At 38.6% G+C, this 26,212-nt stretch overlaps 1 protein-coding gene across 4 annotated transcripts in view; it reads right to left on the minus strand.

Moving 5' to 3' along the window:
• DLC1 (DLC1 Rho GTPase activating protein) overlaps positions 1 to 26,212 on the minus strand; it is a 401,507-nt gene that overhangs the window by 211,734 nt on the left and 163,561 nt on the right. The window contains exons 5-6 of one of the 4 annotated variants that reach the window (XM_060136257.1): positions 21,966 to 22,003; positions 8,305 to 8,402 (exon numbers count right to left, since the gene is read on the minus strand). The exons of the other annotated variants lie outside the window; for them this stretch is intronic. Coding sequence (XP_059992240.1) covers position 8,402; positions 21,966 to 22,003 — 39 coding nt within the window. The 3' untranslated portion in view covers positions 8,305 to 8,401. Of the gene's footprint in view, positions 1 to 8,304; positions 8,403 to 21,965; positions 22,004 to 26,212 lie in introns of those variants that run through there. 4 annotated transcript variants of the gene reach the window in all.

The following is a 26,212-nucleotide window of genomic DNA, read 5'->3' on the forward strand; positions in this document are numbered from 1 at the left end:
GGCAAAGATGCAGCCATGAAGAGAATATTAGGTTATTAAATGGCAGAGTGGAGAACCATGTCCAGAGACCAGGGCATCAGAGGGACTGTATAGGCTGTAAGCATCTTCCTCAGCATCCTTTCATTTATAGCAGGATCATCGGATTTTTCCTTTGTTTCAAGAACTTCTCTGATTCTATACTCCCTTGACAAGAAAGTCTTCCTACAGTTTTAGTGATGTTTGATTACTTTTTATGTCTATATTTGGGGAAAAGTCTAAAAATGGAATTAAATCCATACTATATATTATATTTTAAGCCTAGCCCCTAGATTTGCCCCCTGACTGGAGATCAGGGCTTTTAAATTAAATTTTCTCTTTTGTTTTAAGCAAATAAACAACAAAACAAAACAGAAACCCTTTCATTGACTAGACTGTAAAGGTTGGTGATAGGTAATTAAAGGACGTTCATGGAGAAAGTCCCTCAGTGTATGAAGAGCTAACACTTACTAGGGTCTCAGAATGTACAAAGTACAGTTTTAAGCTCTTACCTGCATAAACTCACTCAATCCTTAGACCAACTCTGTGAAGTCTTAAAAAATAGAGTAACTTTTGCAAGGTCACAGTAATGGAATGGAAGCCAAGACACAACAACTGGCATGCTGACCTCTGAGATCACTAACACTAATTTCAAAATACTAATCAGAATATTTTGAAATGAAGGAGGAGAAAGGTTTGGAGAGGTCCTATGAGAAGACATTGACTTAGATTACAAAATATTTGTGCAGGAGTATCTGTATGAGACATTTAGAAATTCTCTAAGTAAGCTCTCTCTTCTTATAGCTAAGGCATTTTAGGCAAATTGAATGTCTTACACCAAATCACAAGTTGACCAGTGACAGGCCTTTTCCATATTTTATTCTACTCGATTACAAAATGTGTAACCAAGCATGGATAAGTAAATATTTAATAAAGATGTTAATCAATGAGCTACCCTACAAACAAAAATATTTTAGCCTCCATATAGCCAAAACCAATACGTCATGTAGACAATGCCAGTTACTTTAGAAGCTTACCCCATGTTCTGCATGAATCTTTAAGCTACCAAAGCTCACTTCCATTAAATAACTTCAATGGCCATATTATTATGTGGAGAAAGAAAAGTCAAAGTTTAATGTACCCAAGATTTAATAACTTCTCTTTTAAAGTAAAACCACATAGTAATAACAGCTGGATATCCCTCAGCTGATTTATCTTTGAATTTGAGGGAGAATTGTCTCTTTAGAAAATGGTTTATGAATACATTGATTAGATTTGTGAAATTTCCCAGTGTTGAAAGGCATTAACTTAAAAAAAATGCTGACACTTGGTTTTCAATTAATTAAAGCCATTGGTTGGTTCTTAATTAGATGCCTCACGTTATTCTATGTACAAAAGCTGTAAGCAAAGTTTTCTTCTTTGTGGAATTCATAATCCAATTGACGAAGATACATGAGAATAGTTCCATGCAGAAGTTGCTGAATGACAGTGATTAGCACCCTCATTGGTGTGACATTAATAGGTATAGGAAGATAGTAGGTAATTAGGACTACCTGGGTGGAAATGGAATGGTTTTCCTGGACATTGAACCCATGGGGAGGAAGTGCTAGTGAGGAGATTTCTTTTTGTCTTTGACTCCTGAGAAGTGGCATGGCTAGATCTGGGATCATGTCCTGAGGTTTCATTGTCTAATATCTGTTCCTGGGTTTGGGGAAAAAACATTTCATGCAAGTTGCCTGTGTCATCTGGTACAGAGTAGGTGTTCATCAAACCTTTGTGGGATTAAAATGCCAAGTGTGTATTTGTATATATAGTTTAAATAACATGTATGACTTGCTTATGAGAAAGCTCCCATAAAAAGCATATTTTTGAATTCATTAGGGGTTTTTGTTAATAGCTGCCATATGTTTCATTTGAACTGTATCCTCAGGAAGTGATTTAACATTTCTGGCAATAAAGCAATTAAAGAGGATTTTCCTGCTGGCCATATGGGTTCGCTGTAACTTCATATTTTCTTCTCTCATTTCTCAATGGAACAAAGGGAAGTCTACTAATAACTTCCAAATGAGAGAAGAAAATTATTCATGATCTTTTGTTATTTTTCTCTGTGATATTCAAATGATAGGATAACAACTTTTCCTATGGCTGTACTGACCCTCCTGTAGTTCTCCACATGCAAAGATTTTCATTTATGTTGATTTGTTAAGGTATTTTACAATTGAATTTTTAAAAAGCCATTAAAGAGAAACTTTTTAGTAAAAGGGGAGGAAACAATTTGCTTTCTCTAAATGAGGTCTTTTAAAGCTGTGTGTGGGAGCCTGGACTGTGTGTGTGTCTGTTTATGTTTTTAGACATGAAATGTGGCTGGGGAAATGCTCATTTTGACGTGCCCTGCGGAAATGTTGTAGACATATGTTGATTCATTTGGTCTGTTGCTAGAATGGCTTTCTGCACTTACAGAAGGACCTCAGCTGGATACCTTTTAGGAATTTACACCAACTACACAGAAGCTGCTAACATAAATGGTAACATAAGTAATGGGTGTCGTATCTGAATCCATTTTCGTATAATGACAATTGAAACATTCTAATTGATTCAATTTCATCTTCATGATTTCAGGTGAAAATAGAGTAGGATTTTTCCTCTTTAACATGTTAGTTTTATTAATATGTCATGTCATATAAATTATTTAATATAAATTAATATATATAATATATATTATATAAATGTGTTTATATATCACCTATATAAATTATTTTCTTCTTAGTGTTTTATAATCGGGATGATAGACTACTACCATTAAGAAGGCCCTTTGAGGGAATTCCCCAGCGGTCCAGTGGTTAAGACTCTGTGCTTCCACTGCAGGGGGCACGGGATTCTATCTGGCTGGTCCCACAAACCACGCAGCACGTCCAAAAAAAAAGGCCCTTTGAAAGTCAACCCCTTCAAATAATGGACAGGCTGAAAGATTCTACTTGTAGGTTCCATGTAGGGAAAAAATGCTACCACTTATTTTGTGCTTTCTCTCTTTATAGGTAGTGTTTGTTCTGCATGTTTTCAAATATTAGAGATGCTCATGCAGAAGTGTCTGGAATATTCTGTTTTGTTCTATAGGAATTTCCTCTATTTGCCTTTTTAAAAATGGGAAGAATCAGTGACAGTAAATTATTCCTTTCCCTTGGAAACATTCACTTTTATTCCCACAAAAATATTTTACAGTAAATTTCAAAATGGTTAATTACATCCTTAGAAATTGCAGGCAAATGCCCCTCAGTGATGGAACGGCCTCGGTCTCAGATGAGAGCACAAGAGCCCACTGGGGCACAATGAATGTCCCTCAGTGATGGAATGGCCTCGGTCTCAGATGAGAGCACAAGAGCCCATTGGGGCACAATGAATGTCCCTCAGTGATGGAATGGCCTCGGTCTCAGATGAGAGCACAAGAGCCCATTGGGGCACAATGGACAACAGGAAGAGGTTGGGGAGTCACATTTTTGGGGAACACATGAAAGACATTAAAGAAAAGAAGGTACACTGGAAAATGGGTTTGTTTCCATGTCTATTTAAAGACTCTTTTGAAATCACTCCAGTCTGTGATATTGTTAACCAGTCAATGATTTCTGTTTGCTTTCATCTGAACAAAGAAGTTCATTGAGAAGCTGTGTCTGATTGGCAATCTGATATCATCTGTTTTGGTTTACGAAGTCTTTCTCCAGCTTTGACAGTCATCGTTCTTTCACTGAAAACATAGACTTTATTTTTAGAGCAGTTTTAGGTTTACAACAAAACTGAGAGGAAGGTACAGAGTTTTCACTTAAATCCTCTGCCCCACACATGCAGCGCCTCGCTATTAGCAACAGCCCCCAGCAGAGTGGTACATCTGTTACAACTGATGAATCTACACCATCACATTATTAGCACTCCAAGTCCATAGTTTATATTCGGGGTTCACTTTTGGTGTGGTCTACCCTACAGGTTTGGACAAATGTATAAGGACACGTACCTACCATTATAGTATCATACAGAACAGTTTCATCGCTCTAAAAATCCTCTGTGCTCTATTCATCCCTCTCTCCTCCCTAACTCTTGGTGACCACAGGTGTTTTTACTGTCCCCATAGTTTTGCCTTTTCCAGAATGTCATATGTTAGGAATCATATGGAATGTAGCCTTTTCAGATTGGCTTTTCTCACTTAGTAATACGCAGTTAAAGGTTCCTCCATGTCTTTTCACTGCTTGGTAGCTCATTTGTTCTTGGCACTGGATGATATTTCAATGTGTGCTGAAGGACATCTTGGTTGCTTCTAGGTTCTGGCAATTAATTATGAATAAAGCTCCTATAAACATCTATGTGCAAGTTTTTGTATGAACATAAGCTTTCAACTTCATTGTATAAATACCAAAGAGTACAATTGCTGTAAGAGTATGTTTAGTTTTGGAATGTTCATTTTTTTTGCTTGTTTGTTTTTTGCGGAACGCGGGCCTCTCACTGCTGTGGCCTCTCCTGTTGCGGAGCACAGGCTCCGGATGCGCAGGCTCAGCGGCCATGGCTCACGGACCCAGCCGCTCCGCGGCATGTGGGATCTTCCCAGACCGGGGCACGAACCCGCGTCCCCTGCATCGGCAGGCGGACTCTCAACCACTGCGCCACCAGGGAAGCCCTGGAATGTTCATTTTTTGATGACATAAAATTATGAATAATTGTTTTAATATACGTCAGAGTGGGTTTGCCCTTATGACTTCTACGGTCTCGTCTGTGACAGTGTGTGAGATTCATGCGCAGAGAACAAAGTTCTTACTTTAATATATGGTTATATTCTAAAGACAACTAGGGATAAACTGACTCTTTCCCTGACCCTTCCCAGATATAATCTAACAAACAACTCCCTTTCAAGAACAGCACATAGGTTGCTCACTGGTTTAACAAAATGCACTCAGACCCAAGTGGCTTGGGACAGCTGACTCCTGATTTCAGATGCCCTACCCATCCTTGGTGCACCAGCTAGCTGTGCTCTGGTGCCATCTGCAGCCTGCAGGATACACAGAGTCTGATGGGGTAGGAGGGAATTGTGGGTTAGGTATATGTGACACATGCATATATTAAATATGCAGGGAGGCAGAGGTGGAGCAGTTTCGTCACAGAATGTATAGAGTAGTAGAGGCTTTCCTGCTACAGCTGTATTCGTCATTTATTGAATGGTATAAAAATCTACAACAGTTATGTAATTGTTGGGTAGCAACTTTCTTTTTTTTTGCAGTAGTTACAATTTTAACAACTCCTTTAACTCTCAAAAGTGTCCCAGTTTGGATGATAAATTATATGGGAACACTTTGCATGGACTCCATCAACAGCATCCCATGTCTCTGGCTTCAGGGTAGGTTGGCCTATGGGGAGCCCCAGTAGGGGATATAAGGCTGTGATATTGTCATTTATAATAAGAAATACATCTTTTTTTTTTTTTTCCCTGTACGCGGGCCTCTCACTGCCGTGGCCTCTCCCATTGCGGAGCACAGGCTCTGGACGCGCAGGCTCAGCGGCCATGGCTCACGGGCCCAGCTGCTCCGCAGCATGTGGGATCTTCCAGGACCAGGGCACGAACCCGCGTCCCCTGCATCGGCAGGTGGACTCCCAACCACTGCGCCACTAGGGAAGCCCAGAAATACATCTTTTTGATCTTCCATCTCATTCCTAGCACAGAGCTCTTAAAACCCTTGGAATATCCTCAGTTAGGAGAGTGATAAAAGTGTCTTTTGTTATGTTAACGAGGTGGCTCTTTGACCCCACCCAGGATGGGGGCTGGCTGCCAGCGAAGCCAACCAGCCTCTTGGGAGGGGAGGGGGCTGGGGATTGAGTTCAATCGCCAGTTGTCAATGATTTAATCAATCATGGCTATGTAAGGAACCTCCATGAAAACCCAAATGGACAGTGCTTGGAGAGCTTCTGGGTTGATGGACACTTGGAGATTTGGGGAGACTGGTGCACTTGGAGAGGGCATAGAAGCTCCTCGTCCTTTCCCCGTACCTAGCCCTTTGCAACTCTTCCATCTGGCTGTCCCTGAGTTACATCCTTTTACAACAAACAAAGTAAGTAAAATGTTAATCTGAGTTCTGTAAGCCACTCTATCAGCTTAATTCAACCCAAGGAGGGGGTCATAGGAGCCTCTGATCTATAGCCTGTTGGTCTGAAGCACAGGTGATAACCTGGGCTTGCAACTGGCAACTGAAATGGGGAGGGGGGTGTAGTCTGTGTGACTGAGCCCTTAACATGAGGGATCTGATGCAATCTCCAGGTGGATAGTGTCAGGATTGAGTTGAATGGTAGGACACCCAGGAGGTGTCTGGAGAATTGCTTGGTGGTGTGGAGGAAACCCTCTCCCTCATTGGGAATTGGTTCCAGAACCTCTTCAAAGGGGGAAGGAGTATTTATTCCCCTGGATCCTACATGGCGTAGTTGCCTTGAACTGGTTGTGTCCTTTTACCCAAGGTCATTGCTCTTCTCAAGCAGCTGACTTTGCAGACTTTTTCCCTCTGGGTTCTGTTAACTGTTTACTTCTCTTTGGGGCCTTGAGGTGGTGACGGCTCAGCTAGGACAAAGCCCCACAGGTTACAGCACTAACCCTTGTGTTTCTCCTTCTGCACAGCTTTGTAAATAGTTCCTTTGTAACTAATCCTTCCCCATATAATCCTATTTTAAGTGTTCCTTCTATTTCTTATTGGAGCCCTGACTGGTACACTTCTATTCCTTTCTTTCTTCTATGAATGTGCATGAAAATTCCATTTCTCTTCCTGTCTCCCTCTCTCTGTGTGGGGCATTATGTAGGGCACAGATTGTAATAAATGAAAAAGTCTTAAGAACCACTGATGTGTCTTTAGTGTCTAACTTAGTCCCAGAAAATTGCATTTCAAAATGGTCAGTGAATTCTGAGCCTTCTGTGAGATGAAATTTGTGACACTGACACATTTTCCACTTATGCTAATGTTGACAAGGTTAGAATCATTGAGTATAATATTTGGGGAGAGTAATGCACTCAGAGAGGCCATGAAAGCTTATAAGATACAAGATTAAGTAATAATATTAACAATTAGCCACATTTTTGTTTATAAACTTAGATGCAAGAATAATTATCCATAGCAAGCATGAAATCATTAGTGTCCCGGTTGAATTGCTTCAATACTAATTTTCTGTAGAAAACTTGTTAAGTGTATCTTGCACATTAGCCATAAAAGTGAAGACTTTGTAGACACAGCATGGCTAACTGAAATTTACACATAACTTTAGAAGTTAGATAAAAATTTGACATCATCATTAACTAAATGTTTTACCAAATATGTTTCCAACAAGTATTTATCAAAGGCTGAGTAGGAGATAGGAGATGGTGGGAGAAGGCAATGATTTAGAGTTCTAGGGAAAAGACACAGATGAAACGACCACATGCAGCACTTTTTTAACCAATATCACTAAGGAATGAGTGCTCACATCTTTTGGGGGCTGTGTATAGAGGCAGGGAAAAAAAAGGCAGGGTGGGGAGGGCCTGGATTAAGGCACTAGGCAAGGCCAAATAGGAAGGGAGAGTACAGAAGGGGAGATGTTTGAATCTGGACTATTAAGAGACCTGCATTTACAAGGGCAGACAGAAGCCGAAGAGAAGGGAAAGAGGTTGAGAAAAGAAAGGCAGAGAGAGAAGCTGGTCAAGAAGAGGCATGTTAAAGTAGGCATCAGAGGGGTCAGCATTTCATGAATAGTTAGACAAAATGATAGTAAAATGCCTCAATGCCACAGGGAAAAGGCAACACATAGTAAGAGGTGACCCTTATCCAGCACATCCTCTGTGCCAGGCACTTTTCTAAGCACTTGGCACATTTTAACTCATATAATATTAATAACTAATCCTACAAAGGGAGAACTGTCACTATTCCACTTTATATATGAGGAAACCAAGTCATATAGAGACAAGGCGACTTACTTGCCCAAGGTCTCACCATTTGTAAACGGTCAAGCCAAGGACTGAATGCAATACTTTAGCCCAGATTGTCTGTGTTCTTAACCTCTATACTACACAGCTGCTTTTGGACTTTTCTGTAAATATCTTCCACCATAGGTAGCAACAGGAAAAAAAAAAAGGAAGTTAGAAACCAAAGATATTGGTATTCTTTTTAATTACTGGGGAAGAAAAAAACCTAACTGGAATGTGGGCTTAAAGGAGTAATTGAGCATTCATCGTCCTCGAGATGCCTCAACAGGTGGGTGCTGTGGCTCTGAAAGGAGCAGGGAACTTTAACACAAAGTGAGCCCTGGCACATTTTCCTTTTCTACATGTCAGTCCTGGGCAGGCTGCCCCTTCCCCCTCTTCCTTTGCAATCAGACATTGCTGGCTAAGAGTTTGTGTCCTGGAATAAAAGGAGAAATCACTTAATTTTTATGACCACATTACAAAATGTTTATACAATTTCACGAGACAGTTGAATGCTCTGTAGTTTAGCCTCATGTAATGTCTCTCTTCCAAAGAATCACAACTAAGTGAAGCTCTATCCAAAGCCGGTGCTGACAAAGGAGCACTTCAAATGGAGCTAGTTTTTGCAGATCTGGAATATTTCATCAATCAGCAGGGATGCCCAAGGGTTGATTTATACTTAGAACAGGTATACCTTTCATCAAGGTCAAAAGTAATTGGTTTAGTGGTTGTTTAGTTTATAAACATGTTTGTGATTACGAGTACATCAACAAAATAAAAACATCCCACAAAAATGAAAGCAATATAGGAAGCATAGTATAGACACTTGACCCTAGAAAGTAACTGCATGATAACTGAGATCCCATTCTCCCCCGTGGCAAAGAATGCTTGCGAAACATCGTGCCGTCAACACCACCCCATTACTGTCTGCTTTCCCCAGCCCACTCCTTTCAGGATCCTCCCCCAAACATTGTTCAATTCTGTGACTTGCTATTAAGGCTGACAAAAAGTTGGTTTGGGTTTTAAATGATCAAATTGGCACTAAGTCAAATGATTTCTATTCTAAACATCAACAAAATGCTGCTTTATTATCTTAAACCTCTTCCTGATCTCTCCATTTGGAATATTTGGCCTCTTGGTGACTTCTGCTCTCTATGAAATGGGTTAAAAACTTGTTCTATCAATTCTTCACTTTGAGAACTCAGGCTCCTGTTGGGGTAACTCTAGACCTTTGTACTGAGTGCCCAACTTCATCCAATGATCTATTTTCTGTACTTAACAAACATATTTGGTAACATGTTTTAAAATTAAAATATGAAAACAATGTCATATTTTCCATTTTTAAGGATTACAATGCAGTGAAATCGCCAAACCACAAAACTGATATCATCCCAATTACTTAAAATGCAAAACCTAGTACTAGGAAAGAATAACACATCTTTGAATATTTATTAATCTATGCACTCAACAGGGAAACAGTCAATAAAGGGACTGGAGATGGTAAAGTGATTCCAAAGTGAAGCAGTGCATTTGGGTAACAAAGAGAACAGTTCCCTCTGTAATGAGGCCTTTTTTCTCTTTCCTATGAGCCACTGTCTTTTCTATAGGAAGTTACCATTATATGAGCCCTGACTCAGGAGCATAATTTATCCAGTTCTCAGGGTTTTCTGAAATTTCTATCTTTATTTAGGTAAGAAACAAATATACTCTTTAAAGTGTCTGTTATTTGCAGGCTCTCCTGATAATGATTCACATCAAATCCACATGGCCCAGATGAAAGAGTGACCTATTTTTAAGTGTCTTTTGTAGGAATTCAGTTAAATGTACTACATTTTCTGGTAGGCCTACTTTTAATTCCCACAACTGTTTTCCTTACTATTTGGGTCAAAGTTCAGTTAACGAACAGTACTTTTCCATATATTCTCCACGCTGAGAACCCTGAGTACTGGAAAATGAAAGATTTATTGAAGTAGGCCTGAAAAATATTTCTATTCAAATGCCTTATTTCCATTAGGGTTTTGAACATGTATTTTTTTCAAGAACTATAGTAAATTTTCTTATTATGGGCAAAATTCAGAATAAAAATAAATCAAAATTGCTTTTATTATGCTTTAATTTGTTAATCAAGATATTTAAGATAATATCTACTGGCTCTTCTAGCTGGTACCTACTGCTATACAATACCCTTGATCATTTTGCCTTTGAAAAAGAGCCATATGTCAGTTGCTAAATTAAACAAATACTATAGTCTTAGTTGTTATACTTAAATGTTTGGAAGCATTTTGCTCTACTTAGGCAAGGACCGTAGTATTTTTATCTATTTTTACCCCCTGTAAAACTTTTGTACTCTGATGGGCACAAACTGTTACACTGAATTTAGATTATTACCTTGGATTTCATATAGAGCTAACATTCTACCATATAATTAACCCCCAAAGGACTTAAATTGGGTATATAGAAAACTCAGAGCTAGTTCTGCAGCCTCAAGAAAATTAAACACTTTAGATCACAGTTTTTTTAGTTATAAAGTTTTAGCATATCTTTAAAGTTCCAAACATTAAATAATTCTTAATTTGTGCTGAAACGTCAGAGTTTCTCTTGAAAATGTCTGTCAGCAAGAAACTTAGCCAAACTGAAACCATATGAGTTCTAGGAAGTAATATTTCTTTACTGCATAGAGATGGTATCACCCATAGAGTTTACTGTGATGGTTTTTATATATGTTCACAAATCTTTGACTCTCCTTCCTTTAAAAGGTGGAGACTCATTCCTTTCTCTAATAAAGTATGGTGAAGTGTGACTTCTGACATGATGTTATACAAAGCATTGCAGCTTCCTCCTTGCACTCCCTTTTGTGTGGCCTGCACTGGGATAAGCTAGTTGCCATATCATGAGGACACTTAAGTCCCCCTATGTGGTTCACGTGGCAAGGAACCAAAGTCTCCGGCCAACAGCCAAGTGAGTAAGCCATATTGGAAACAGATCCTCCGATCCTAGTCACGCCTTCAAAAATCTTGACAGCAACCTCAGGACAGATGCTAAAGCAACCATCCAACTAAGCTGCTCCTGAATTTCTGACCCACAGCAACTGTGTGGGATTATTCATTGTTATTTTAAGTTGCTAAATTTTGGGGTAATTTGATATGCAGCAATAAATAACAAAGCCATTTACCTATATATTTAAATAAGGAGTTTACGAATATCTTTTGTACACATCTGCAAAACTATAACTAAACTAAAATTCACCTTATTTCCTTGAGATCTAGATTTTGTCATGCTCCTTTAAAAGACTGTTTCATGCTCAAAGACAGTAATTTACCCCTAATGTTCAAAATCACAAATTTCCCCTGCTACAATTAAATAGCATGTTCTTCGTGGCAGACCTGGTGGAAACAGGCAGAACAACTGGCCTCTATTCTTCATTATTTTTCTCTTTCATCATTCTTTGCAACTAAGTGTTCTGCTTGGGTTGATGGCCATCATTTATTAACTTATATTTAGTGAATTCCTCTGCACATTTTAAGCAAAAATAAGAACTATATACAGCATAATACAATAAAAACTTAGTTCTACCATTAAGGAACTTAGATTTTTCAATCTAAGAGTGATGTGAGTGTAAGAGTGATGTGAGCATACACAGGCATATGGTGTTCATACCATACTGACATATACACAGAGATAAGGTAACGCAGCAAAGTGAATGCCTTATTGTCATTATATATATATATATATATATATATATATATATATATATATAGTATCTTAAGTAATCCTTACAGTAATCCTATGAGGCATCCAAAAAGCGTTTCACTCGTTGGTGGTATTATTTCTTTTGAAAATAGATTTTCTTCTGATTATTCTTCTGATTTTAAGTATATCTTAGAGACTTAAAAAATACGGAAATATACTCTAATGCAGTGTTAGTGTAAATCAACCCAGCAAGCTGGCTTCTGAATCATGTGAAATAGCTACTGTATCTCAATGCATCCCATTCCGTGGCTTCATTAGAGCCTGTCAGCAGGTGCCACTGAGCACAGTAGGGACAATCTGTTACTTGAAAACACTCCCTACAGAGTCTGACAAATCAGACTGAATTTTGAGTCTTACATCAGACAGAGATCTGGCCATGTTTTTTTACATTTTTTGTTGTTGCTGCTGTTCTCTCTCAAATGTGTTCATAAGGAAACTCTCTAAAATGCAACTGAAAGCAAACAGAAGATTTTTAGTAGCTCATATTATTCAGGAACATGTAGGAGACATGTCTCTAGGGAAATTCCTTAAAGGTGACTTTAAAATAAGTTCTAACTTGATCAATAGGATACAGCATCCTTCTTCGTTTTCTTTTCTGTGTTAATCTGAGTAAGCCTTAGCTTCCAAACCAAATTCAAACCAAGTACTTGTGAAAAATGGAAGATTGCTTTTATAGATGAGAATCTTATTGCACATCAAGCATTTGTAGAGACTTTACTAAACTAAAATATTTGGAATTTAAAGCAACCAAAATGCAATTATAATTGTGTTTTCCTTGATAAATATCAAAAGTGTTATGTTTGCGTGTAGCATGTTTGTATTTAAATATATACACATGTATGCATTTTAAGGCAATCATTAGAGTATCAGATAGTCTTTTGACGATACCTTGGTGATGCTATGTAATGATTATTTACCATAAGATAATCTAACTGATTGTTCGATTTGTTTAAACACTAAGTGCTAAAAGCAGTTCTGCTTTTCTTGAAATTACATGGGCATGTATATGACTACACAGAAAACAGACACAACTGGGAGTGAGGATCATAACAGAGAATTTTTTTAAGAACCTTGTAACTGATGGCAATTATTTTACAAAACAATTGGAAAAAATAAACAAGAAAAGGGAAATCTCAGAAGTTGGTCAGTCTTTGCCTGTGTAAGCTTGTTTAGAGCCCTGATAGCTTGGAAAGGAAGTAAAAGTGAGGCTAATGAGCTTCTGGTTTTTGGACCAGAGCCGGTCCCTTGAGGACACTGTTGGATTATTTCAAGTATGGTGAGTAAGGATAATATGATACATAGAAAAAAATTTTGTCTTGCTTCCAGTAGTCCTACTAAATTGTACAATCCTTCAACAACACTTCTCAAACATTTAAACATATTCTGGAACAATAATTTTATACATACACAAAGAAAATCTCAAAAGGCCATAAATGTTGTCCTGCTACATGAAAGGCTGACAAGTGGGTGGTTTCTAAGGACCAATCATAAGGTAGAGACATAAATGAAGCAGGCTGAGTAAACAATTTTCAGTAAATAATTGGTCTTTCATGTGAAGACAAACAGCTGCTAGAACTTTTTGGAAAATTCTATAGAGATTTAAGAATTCATTGAAAAAGAACTTTGGCACTATAACAGATGTAAGTTAGGACTGAATGATCTCTGGGAAAAGACTGCCTTCTTGTACCACATTTTAAAACATCCAGTGGTTTATATTTATTCCAAATTAAACTAAGAAAATGGCTCTATCAACCACTCACTCAATATATACCAAAACTTAGTATTACAAGGCAATGAGGATATTAAAAATTATGAAGTATAATTCCTAGTGTCAGGAAACTTGAGATTTAAGAGAGAGAAAAAGACATCCACATGCAAATTTCACTAACAATGCAATAAACTAAGGTGATATTTGACAGTAAGAGGGGCTAGCTCTTTATTTAAGGAAGCCTTGCACTCAGATTATTCTATGAGTATCAGCTGACCTCTACTTAGAGTTTGGAATGTGGTATAGTAGAACACCTAAAGGCTCACAAAAAAGTACACATAAGTGTATATATATCTTGTCATTCGAACTCAAAAGTCACCCACTGCTTTCCCCAGTCAACTTATTAAGTTGGACAAGCAACGCTGGGCCCCAATCTCTTTCCTCCACTAAGCTCCCCAAAAAAGCCTGACTAATCGGTATGTCTAGGTAATAAAACAGGTAAAACTGGGACTTCCAGGCATTCCCATCTCAAATTCACTGGATCAGTGGTTCTCAAACTCAAGTGTGCATCAGAATCACCTGCTGGGCCCTGCTCCCAGAGTTTTCTCATTCAGTCAGTAGGTCTAGGGTGGGGCTCAAAAATTTACATTTTCTTTAAGTGAAGTCACTGCTGCTGTTCCAGCGACTGTACCTGGAGAACTGCTGAGCTAGGAGACCACAGTGGTTTGGTTCTAGTTCTGAAAACAGAATCTGTGGCTGGAGTCTGGTAAGTTGATGGAAAGGATGGCATGAGGTGATGCTACAGAATTAGGTGACAACTAGGTTATACAGACCTTGTAGCTTATGTTAAGCCCTGACAATCTCTCCGTGGGTTTTAAGTAGATGAGTGATGTGATCTGATGTGCAGTTTTCAAAGACTGCACTGGCTGCTTTGAGGAGAACGTATTGGGAAGAAGAGGATCAGACCCATATACTGACAGGTAAGAGGTGACAGTTCAGGAAACATAAATGACTGCTGCTTAGGCTGCAGGGCTGGTGATGATGGTGGGAAAAAGTGGTCAGACATCACTTACATTTTGGAGGGAGAGTCAACAGCAGACACTTGGCAATGGGTTGACTGTGGGAGCATGGGAGAGGCAGATGCCAAAGAAGACGGTCAGCCTCCTGTCTTGGGGATCTAAGAAGGTGGAGTAGTGGAGGCAGAGCAAACTGCAGGGTGGGTGGGCTGGGTGGTAGCAGTAGCCAATTTCCATTTGGACAAGCTCAATTAGACTGTTTTAAACCACTGGTTACAGGAGTGTGGAGATCAGAAGAGAGGTCTGGGCTGAAATATGAGTTTGGTGGGACCTGAAGCTAGGGAGATGAGGCTTTAGAGTATGGGGGTGCGATGTGGGAAGGGAGTAGGCCTGGACGCTGTATTTAAGGGCCAAGTCAAGAAGGAGCCAGCATGGAGAACTGACTAGGACTGCAAGAGAAGAAAGTGAAAACCCAGAAGTGTATGATGGCGTGGAAGCTGAAAGAAGCAACGTTTTTGAAACGAGAGGGAGCAGTCTGGAGATGGGAGTGATGCTGAGGTCAAGGAAGAGAATGCAAATGTGATCACTTCATCCAGCAACAAGGAAGTAGGGGAAGGCAGGAAAAATCAGCAGAGGCGAAGTGGATACCTGGTGGGGAAGAGAAGCTGGACTGAGAGAGCTGAAGAGTGAGAGGGAAGGGAGGAATCAAAGACGTTTATTCACTGAGTCATTGATTCAGCCATGGATTCATCCAATTCAGTTTTAAACAAATATTACGTGAGCTCAGACCTGGGGAAAAGAGGAAGAATTGGGTTCCTGCCTTGGAGTGGCTCATTACAATCTACAAGCGGAGACAAAACAGCAAACACCTTCTCCTTTCCCCTTCTCCCCAGACTTTGCTCAAACAAGTATTACTTTCTGGAGTCATGACTATCTGCTGATCTCACAGAGCTTCCCAATGTTTTCATGTCAAGACCTACATAAAAAAATGATAATATTGGTACAGAGCACTGAGTTGACTAGCAGGGCTGCTTAAGGCTGGAGTTGTGTCCTAGACAAACACACCCCTATCCTTGGCTCAAGCCTGTGGGATAAGCAGAATCCTTGTCATCCCAGACTGGTTCAGTCTGCTGTCACCTCAACCCAGGTATGGTCTGTTCTATTCACATCTAGGCTCCAGCCATCAACACTATGGTTCAAGAGCCCTAGTGGAAAGAAAACTTTTCCAGAAATAAAGAATTTTCTACTGAGTTTTGGGGTGGCCTGGCTTTTGGGTATTTTCTTGACCTCTCCTCTGTTCTGTGAGTAGGAAATGTTATCACTACTAACGTAGTATTTAGCTGATATATATTATTATTTAAAAATCTTTTTACATATTCCTATTATATATTTATTATTTCTCCATGGAAACTCTAAGATCCTCAAGGACAGGCGCTATGGATACGTTTTCTTTCTTTTTGCCCTGCAGTGTAGTGTCTTGCACACAGTAGGTAACGCTTATTGATTGATACACACACAGGTATGTGAAATCCACATTCCATGTTCAGGCTTTGTTTGTAGTAGAAGAGAAAGCATTGCTTTCTTATCCAATGTTTAAAATCAACACTGATGTTTGCCTTTGGTTGGTGGACTCATCTGAAACTAAAAAAACCCAGCAAAAATCTGGCTGAGGTGAAGCATTAGCAGACTGTGGGCACACAGTCTATTTTCAGAAAACTGATTATAGATATTTAACTCAATACTTGTGAACTTTTGACTGAACACGAACGTCTACCTCACTAAAGTAGGGGTGGGGTCTGCGCCTCTTTCTCTGTGCCACATTTTTTGAGTAGGATGTTGAATATTCTGTGAGCTCTGAGAAAATGTTAGTTATAGTTAATAGTTTTGAGGCCAACACATTCAAACCAGTAACTAGTTACCTTTCTCCAAGTCTTCTTGGCCAACAGGGACCTTCCTATTGTGTGGCTGTGATACTTCTCATCACATTCCCAGGCCCCCATGTCCCAGGTGTGTGACAACACTCAAGGAGAGGTTATGAGGTGACCATCTAGTCAGGGGCTACGATCACATACATCTGTCTTTCCTCAATACTCACCTTTTAAATTTTACTTTTGTTTGCTTGTTTAACTTTTCTCCAGACTCTCTGTGCAACAACCGGCTAAAAACAGCTATTCCAAAATACTTTCCTCACAGCAGGGTGTCCTGAGCCTATGAACAGGTCAGCCTTACAGGTAGGGTTTCCTCTCTCTGAAAAATGCTTGCACACTTGAAATTAGGTTGAAAAGAACATAAAGAATAGATACGAAAAGGAAAAAAGATAAAGCAAAGAATATGCCCCCCAAAGCTTAAAATAAAGACTATCTAGTCTGAGGAATTCTGAGGATAAGGTATTTTGTTAAAATAGCTATTGTCGTGGAGGGTTAAGAAAGAGAAAGAAATCAACATGCCTGGTTTTGTCATTTAGCTGTATTCACTCTAGAATGTCTTCAAACGTAAAACGTCTATGTTCTAATTTAGAAATGATGCAGATAGAAACATCAAAAAAGAAATAAATCCCCAAACCAAAAAAAAAACCAAAACCAAAAAACCCAAAATGCTAAAACTCAGGATATTCCACTTTTTCTTGAAAAATACAATCTATTTTTTTTGAAATTTCTAAGATTTTAGAAGCATAAATATTTTTACATACCAAAAAGAGTAAAATATTGATATTGGCATCAAGTCAGGCCTTGCTCCTTGTTTTAAGTGGCTTTAATATTATCCTTTCCTTGACTTATTGCTTTTTGCTAGTCTATTCCTTGACATAACGCATTGAGAATGTGACCACCGGACAATGTGTGTAACTACTGAAGATGAAGACTCAAACCATGTTAGGTTGAGTTCAGCTTCCATAAAATACAACAGAATTTTTTTAAACTTAAGAATTAGCGGACTTTCCTGGTGGTGCAGTGGTTAAGAATCCGCCTGCCAATGAAGGGGACACGGGTTCAAGCCCTGGTTTGGGAAGATTCCACATGCCCCGGAGCAACTAAGCCCGTGTGCCACAACTACTGAGCCTGCGCTCTAGAGCCTGCACGCCAAAACTACTGAGCCCATGTACCACAACTACTGAAGCCCGCAAGCCTAGAGCCCATGCTCCACAACAAGAGAAGCCACCACAATGAGAAGCCCACTCATCACAACAAAGAGTAGCCCCCACTCGCCGCAACTAGAGAAAGCCCGCATGCAGCAACGAAGACCCAACACAGCCAATAAATAAATTAATTAATTAAAAAAAAAAGGATTAGCTTCAGCATTTTTAATGACCTTTCAGTTGCACATAATAAAATCTTGATTGGCCAGACTATTTTGGAAATGGAACATAAATTGCATTTTTTCCTTAATGTAGCTTTAAATTTAAAAAAGGAAAAGTTTATTTCAACCATTGTTGAAAATCACTGGAAAGTGGATCAGGATATTTTCTTGCCCTAGCAAATAAAGCATAATGAACACAATGCAATCTTTCTTTGAAGACTTTCATTCTTGCAGTGTGTTCAGCTCCTTATCATCTGAGCTGCACACCCCACCCTCTATTTTCAGGAAGTACCTGTGAGGGTCAGAGAATGAGCAGAGTACACACAGCATACCCTGGAAGCTGTTGTAATAGTAAATATACACTGTAGGTGATCTTCTTGGGTTTGCCTTTTGTCTGAGAGGTAAATTATAGGTAACTTGATTAACCCATCAATTAACCCAGGTTAACTGACACTTTCGAGAATTAAGATAGTTTATGTACAACAATATATTTAAATGTGATGTTTTCTGAATTATACTGAGTCTCTACTAAAATGGATGCATAAGGGTGATTCTGTGATTCTGGAATCTCCTGTCCAGAAGTTAACAACAATGGGATCTCTATCCTCCCTGAAGACAGAGAAATGGATTAAATCACCTCTCTGGAATTTCTACAGCACTGTGAGTCTAGAATTACTTAAGTAAAATTTAAGTAAAAGTTATTTAAGTAAAATAACTAATTAAATTTATTTTTTTAAAAGATGATAGTATTTTCATATAGGACTTATTACTTCTTCATATATAATTTAAAAAAAAAATTTGTTGTCTTTATTATTATTAAAATGCATGAAAAATTCTTGCAAAATATCTTTTCCCTACCAATATTATATGAGTTTTTCTTTGAGATGCAGAATAAGAATTTTGTGACTCAAACTGCTCAAAGGGAGAATTTATTTATTTTTTCCCATTTATTTAATTTTTTCTAATTTAATTTTTACATTATAGTTGACTTATAATGTTGTGTTTGTTTCAGGTGTACAGCAAAATGATTCAGATATATATATCTCCATTCTTTTTCAGATTCTTTTCCTATATAGGTTATTATAAAATATTGAGTAGAGTTCCCTGTGCTATACAATAGGTCCTTGTTGATTATCTGTTTTATATATTTTATTATCTATTTTATAAATAAATATATATATATATATAGTAGTGTGTATATGTTAATCCCAAGCTCCTAATTTATCCTTCCCCCCACCTTTACTCAAAGGGAGAATTAAAGCTGCGGTGGGAAATGGCTCTCCAATTTCTTACAAGATTGTCCTTCATTTCTTCCCATTTAAAATAAGACTTTATTTAGAATATATAAAACAAAAAGCACAGCAACCCAAACTCAATGCGAGTTCCTAAAAGGTTCAGAATGCCTCCTTCTCCTTCATTACCTAACATCCACTTGTCAGACATCTACAAACACGGTCACTTTCTTAGGCTCTACATCAGCGTAGGAAACTCACTGTAAGATGTTAGCAAGCCCAGAGTTAGTCAGACACAAAGCATTTTTCGAGCATCTTCTCTGTGTGCCAGGCACTGTTATAGTACTGGGAAAACCATGACAAACAGAACCAGAAAAGCCCCTTCTCTCAGGAAGCTAACTTTGCAGGAAGGGAGATTGACTAGAAACATCAAAACAAATAAGTTAATGTCATATTCAGATAAATATGAGGAAGAAAATAAAATAAGGTCACGTGGTTTTGAGTGACCTAGGCTGGGAGAGTGAATGGGAGGTGGCTTTAGCCAAGGCAGTCAGGGAAGTCCACTCTCTGGAGGTGGCATTAGAGCTGCAAGCTGAGCAATGAGATACAGGGAAGCACCAGCAGGTGCAAAACCTTTGGGATCGAAAGGAGTCTGGTGTGCTCTTAGTACAGAAACTAGGTTAGAGTCGGTGTAGCAGAGTGCAAGACGGGGGAGAAGAGAGGAAGAGGTCAGGGAGTCTGTGAGCCCTTGTAGGAATTTTATGCTGGCTGCAGGGGAAAGCGACTGGGAGGGTTTAAGCAGGAAGAGTAGCTTGATCTGATTAGTGCTTAGAAAGATTACCCTGTGCCCAGGATCCACTGAGGGTGGGAGGGAAGGCAGGGGACCAGCTGGGACACTGGGAAACAATGGAAACTTGAACTGGGACTGTGGGAGACAAACATCACTTGTCTCTGGCCAAGGATAAGGAAAGGGGAAAATAGCGGAATTTTTTTGTTGGGGAAGTGGGCGGAACTTCCTGAGGCATGGATTAGATGGGTCATTTGAAGGAAAGTGAAGAATCAGAGATGGCTTCCGGGTATTTGGCTTGGATATTGGCTGGAAACCTGGGTGTGTGGAGGAGAAGAAACCAAATGTCCTGCTTTGGGCATGTTAAGCACGAAATGCCTGGTAGATATCCAAATGGAGAGAGGTCATAATTTTGGCTATGCTTTCTCCATGTCTGCTATGCACCAGACACTGTTCTAAGCCCTTTCAGGCACAATAGCTAATTTAGTCCTCTCAGTGATAGCTGCAAGTAGGGGCTACTATTATGACTGCTAAGTTTATAATAAGTGGCATAGTCTGAATTAGTCCCTAGAAAACCTGGCTCAGGACCCGAGCTGGTCATCACTGTGCTGAGCTGAAGGAAGAGAGAAGAGTCTGGGCTTACAGGAGAGATCTAAATTTCACACATACATTTTAGAGTCAACAGCCTTCAAGGTGTCTTTAAAACCATGGGGCAGGATGGGATCTCCCATAGAAAAGGTGTAGATGGAGAGGAAAACATGGCTGGAGACAGCATCTTGGGGCCTTCAGCAGTTTAGAGGTCTCTCGAAGAAGGAAGAGCAAAGGAAGGTGAGAATAGCAGCTAGTGTGATTGGAGGAAATTAGGCAAATGGATATAGAATCTGTCCAAAGTTCACTGGCATTCAAGTATAAAACTTAAAAAAAATATCATGTTCAGAAGTTATGGAAACCAAGGACATGTGTGTCCAACATTTTTCTCTATGAGATTTTAATATTTTTAGAGAAAGCAATGTGAGCACACAAGAATTTCTTTTCCAGATAACTTCATGTTTCCTATCAAGTCATGAGGCTTTCTGAGGTTAGGGTAGAAGACGATTAAGGGAGGGTTATCTGAACCCTGACTGAATTTCTCAAAGTATATTTGAAACTAACATCCTATTTTCCCTCATGGTAAAGTCAACCCTTGGTCAAGCTGATGAAAAATCCCTATTTTTCATAAGAATAGACTTGAAGAAGTATAGGATAATATATATCACATATTCTGCCTTAGAGAAAACACTGTTAACAAAATGTTCAAGCCAAATCTAGATCTATTGTTCCATAAAACCACAGCACCAGTTTACTCATCCACACAACATAATGTCTGTCATGGTGCATGACAATATGAAGAAGAAAAATTAATCAGCCATTGTTCACTGGACCTATACTGAGACATGTATAATTATAACTTTATTAATTTCAAAACAACCTGACCTTTTGACAAGAGATAGGTTTTCATAAACAATTGCTTTGCAAATTATGAAAAAAAATTTTACTTTATATTTTTGTTTATGAAGGTATATTTTAGCACTTATTGTACTTGAGTTATAGCTGGGAGAGGAAAAGATATGATATGCAGAATCCTTCCAAAAATTGGAAAGAATGCATATTTCCAAAGGCTCATCTTTCTTGTGAAAATATAATTGAGAGAGTTTTTTCTTCTAAACCTTCCAATAGGAGCTAGAGCTCATTCATCTAAATCTATGAAGCATATTTCATTTCTGCTAAAATTCAGGGAAACAGAACCTTTAATAAAGTTTATTTTTCTAACAAATATACAGTCCTAAGGTGAAGTTGCTTGATTACGAGATAATATGATTTATTATCGGGACTAGAGGTTGAATTACAATGTAGAAATTATAATGTATCAAGATGAGTTATGATATTTGCTAAATTATTTTAATATTTCAGACTAGGAAATTTAACAATTCCAAGGAAAGTTTTTTAACTTTCAAAAAGTGAAGTCCTATTTTTCTCAGCGTAAGAGATTAGCTTTTGCTTTGAAGTTAAGTATACAGCTATTGAGACCTTAGAGAGAGAAAGCAGTCAAGATTAAGCAATTGTATTAGCGCACACAGGTAAGCCATGTGTTCTACTGTGGGGAGCTGCTGTGTGGTTAAAAAGAATTGGACTTATCAGAAGGCTGAGTTTGAATACGAGCTCTGTCACTTACTAGCCACATGTTCTTGGCTTTAACCTCATCTTCTTTATCTATGAAATAAGAATAACACAGTATTTGCAGGGTTGTTGTGATAATTAATAAATAATTTTGAAAACACTATGTAATATGCACCCAAATATAAACTGATATTACTACTATGTGACATTAATGGTACCTCGAGAAGACAAAACCAAAACATTAAGACTGGAGTCAGGTTTGTCATTTTTTTCTAATACACTATAGATAAATAAGTCATTGAATAGAAATGAATGATTTACTAAATAACCAGCTAAAGGAGATAAAATAGAAAATATAAACAAAGTATAAAAAGAACCAATTGTTTCTGGCCAAAGGTAGAAGGGAAAGTATAACCTCCTTCCTCGATGAAAACATAGAAATAGAATGGAGACTTGTTCAAATACTTGCTTGATGATACCTTACTGTAGAACTGAATTCCAGAATATTATAAGAGCATTTAATTTCTTTATATTTTTTCTATCCTAAAATCTTGATTATATAGCACTTAAAAGGTCTATATGAAAGAATATAGTAAATGGATATTATTTCCATAACAAGCATTGGATATTTGCAGTATGGTTTTTGAGTTCAAGTAAAGATACTTCTGATACAATTAGAATTATTTTTAAATTAAATTACTCATTATCTGCCTCATTTCAGAAAAATGAATTACCTCATTTGTAATTAAGAATGAATTCACTCATAATTACATAAAATAATTGGTCCTATATTTTCAAAGATCATGATGCAGGGTAGTAACATATTCTAGGAAATTTGTATTTTGTAATTAATTTTAATGCCTTGTTTTGGTTTGATAACCATATTAGCATCACCAATTGTAAACAGAAAAATATTGGGTGGATTCTGGTGTCTTGTCATGTTGTTCAACTTTACTGCATATACATGAGAGAATTTAGGAGGATAAGACAAAATAAAGAAAACTGAATTTCCAAGGTAATATATACATTACAATATGTATATACATAATTGTACCTACAAAGCACTTTTCCCATAAATTTGGTAAAATGAAACTAGGAAGTGTAACATTACTGACGTTTAACAGAGATAGATTTGCAGCAGTAAAGAAAAACTTAATACAGTATTAACTAAATTATTGAATCAAGCAAGAGTCCTTTAGTGTCAAGAAGTAAGTCCCATTCTTTTGCTCACCTCCTTCTATAACATGCTGTGGCTCTATGCCCACATCACAGGTGAGTTACTAGTCTGACCAGCAAATGGTAAGCCTCTGCTTACTCAATTCTTGAGACAGTGGAGTAATAATAAATAGCTTTTATTGTTGGTTCGCAGAAATCAAACCATTCTACAGAATCAGCAATAGTTATGGACATCTAGAATTCTACTTTCGTATACTTTGTTTGATTTTTGTTTTTCCACATAAAATGTCTGTAGGTTAATCAAGTGATTAAATCAAACACATTTACGGATTTGGATTTTTTTTTTTTTTTTTTTTAACCAGAAGCACTTCATATATAACTATACATGTGTTTGGTAACAAGAGAGGGAAATTTCCATAAGAGCAGGAGATCAGTAAATATTTTTGGAATGACTGATAATGAATTAATTAACTCAGCAGTCCCCAACCTTTTTGGCACCAGGGACCGGTTTCGTGGAAGACAATTTTTCCATGGACAGGATGGGGTGGGGGGGGATTGTTCAGGCGGTAATGCGAGCGATGGGGAGCAATGGGGAGCGACTCTAAATATAGATGAAGCTTCGCTCGTTAGCCTGCCGCTCACCTCCTGCTGTATGGCCTGGTTCCTAACAGGCCTCGGACTGGTACTGGTCCATGGCCTGGGGGTTGGGGACCCCTGAATTAACTGAATCATCCTCTTGCTCGTCAGATAGGAATTTTACAGACTAAACTACCTTTATTATAGAGTTGCTGTTAAGTTAAAAGACAATGAGATGATGCACATAAGAACAAGTTTCAAAGTGAAAACGGCTATAACAAAGGGATGAACTAGCTCAAATGATACAGTAATTGACCTCTAAGTCAGAGAGGACAAGGTGTGATTTTTAATTTATTTATTAATTATTTATTTTTGGCTGTGTTGGGTCTTCGTTGCTGTGCGTGGGCTTTCTCTAGTTGTGATGAGCGGGGGCCACTCTTCATTGCAGTGCACGGGCTTTTCATTGTCGCAGAGCATGGGCTCTAGGTACTCAGGCCTCAGCAGTTGTGGCATGCAGGCTCAATAGTTGTGGATCACAGGCTCTAGAGTGCAGGCTCAGTAGTTGTGGCACATGGGCTTTGTTGCTCCACGGCTTGTGGGATCTTCCCAGACCAGGGATCAAACCCGTGTCCCCTGCATTGGCAGGCGGATTCTTAATGACTGTGCCACCAAGGAAGCCCAAGGTGTGATTTTTCAGGCCTCTGGTAATAATCTTTCTAGAGTATTTATAAAAATGAGATGATGCATGTGAAGCAGTTAGCAGGGCACCAGGCAAAAAACAAGTGCCCAAGAAATAAAGTATTATCTTTTCAATTCTCTAGCCTCAGTTTACAGCTTGTTCCTTTTATAGGGTACATCAGGCAACAGACCACAATTTATTTTAGAGCTTTTGTTGACATTTGTGTGTGCTTTAAAATCACCCTTCATTTCTGACTTGATACAGGGTAGATATGTCCTGTCGTTACTTCATTGTTCTTAAATAAAAAGAGTAGATGGCTCTCATTGCCAGAAAATTTTATTAAGAATTACAGATTATTGCTGATTTAAGTTAAAAAGTTTATTTTTACAAAAGTAAATCTGTAAGCACATAAAGCAGGGTTTTTTAACCTGGGGCCCCTCATTTTCGAACCCCTAAAATTGCATGCCAAATCTATTCCTGCATGTGTACGTTTACTTCTTCAGAAAACAATCCCTCAGCTTTCATTAAATACACACAGGGATTATGATTCTCTCCAAATTCAGAATTATTGGTATAGAAAGTCTATAACAATGAAATAGTTTATGATATGTTTCATTCGTGGCTCAAGGGTTCACATTCATTTCTTCCTTCTTTCCTTTTCTATTTGTTTAACAAATATTGATCGAATGTCTACTATGCGCTTAAAGCAGTGGGAACACAGCAGTGAATAAAGCATATAAAATATCTACTGTTCTCATTGGACTTATATTCTAGAGGGGGGAGACAGACAAAAAGTAAATAAAATACAATATAAAATCATGTAGCAACAAGCGTTATGAAAAAAAGCAGAGCCAGGAGCAGAGCATGATTGGTATGGCGTGGGAAACCAGGGGTTCAGGGAAACCTCTCTGGTAATGTGTCCTCAGAGCAAAGACTTCAAAGAAAGGCAGGAGAAAGCCATTCACATTAAGTGGTGAGGACCATTCCAGGCACTCTTTTAAGCTAGAAATCATCTTCAATTTTTTACGCTGACTTTTCTCTTGTCTGCGGTCCTGTTTACTGTTTGTTGCTCCTTTTTTTGGCTGTTTTTTTCACAGGCCCAATGCATGTGAATTTTGGCTCTCCATTTCCTCTCCTGTAAGACGAGGGTGTTTGACAAGCTGGTTCCTTAACATGTTAACATATTGTGCTACCTGTTGTTGTTTTATTATCTTTATAAACTTCACATGTTTCAGAGTTCTCCCAAATTCGGTGACAATTTGGCCTAAGCCATACATTCCATAATTAATTCATCCACCAAAGATTCACAAAGAAGTAAAATGTATGTCCTTGCCTCTGAAGAGCTTAAAATCTGACAGCAATAAACTTCCTGGGGACTTCTCTGGTGGCGCAGTGGTTAAGAATCCGCCTGACAATGCAGGGGACACGCGTTTGATCCCGGGTCCAGGAAGATCCCACATGCTGCGGAGCAACTAAGCCCGTGCACCACAACTACTGAGCCTGTGCTCTAGAGCCTGCGAGCCACAACTACTGAGCCCACGTGCCACAACTACTGAAGCCCGTGTGCCTACAGCCCGTGCTCCACAACAAGAGAAGCCACTGCAATGAGAAGCCCCTGCACTGCAGTGAAGAGTAGCCCCCGCTCCCTGCAACTAGAGAAAGCCTGCGTGCAGAAAGGAAGACCCAACGCAGCCAAAAAAAACCAAAAACAACTTCCTGGAACGTTCAACTGTGCTCTATGCCTGTATCCAATTGTAAAGAATTGTTCTTATTCCTCGGGGTGGTTTTGCCAGCACCAGTGTCTATCTGAAATTCCCTACGTTGTGGCACCAAAAAAAGGCATAACCTCCTCAAGCTACAGAGATGTCCAG

The sequence above is a fragment of the Lagenorhynchus albirostris genome, chromosome 21 (assembly GCF_949774975.1).
Source record: "Lagenorhynchus albirostris chromosome 21, mLagAlb1.1, whole genome shotgun sequence".
NCBI lineage: Eukaryota > Metazoa > Chordata > Mammalia > Artiodactyla > Delphinidae > Lagenorhynchus > Lagenorhynchus albirostris.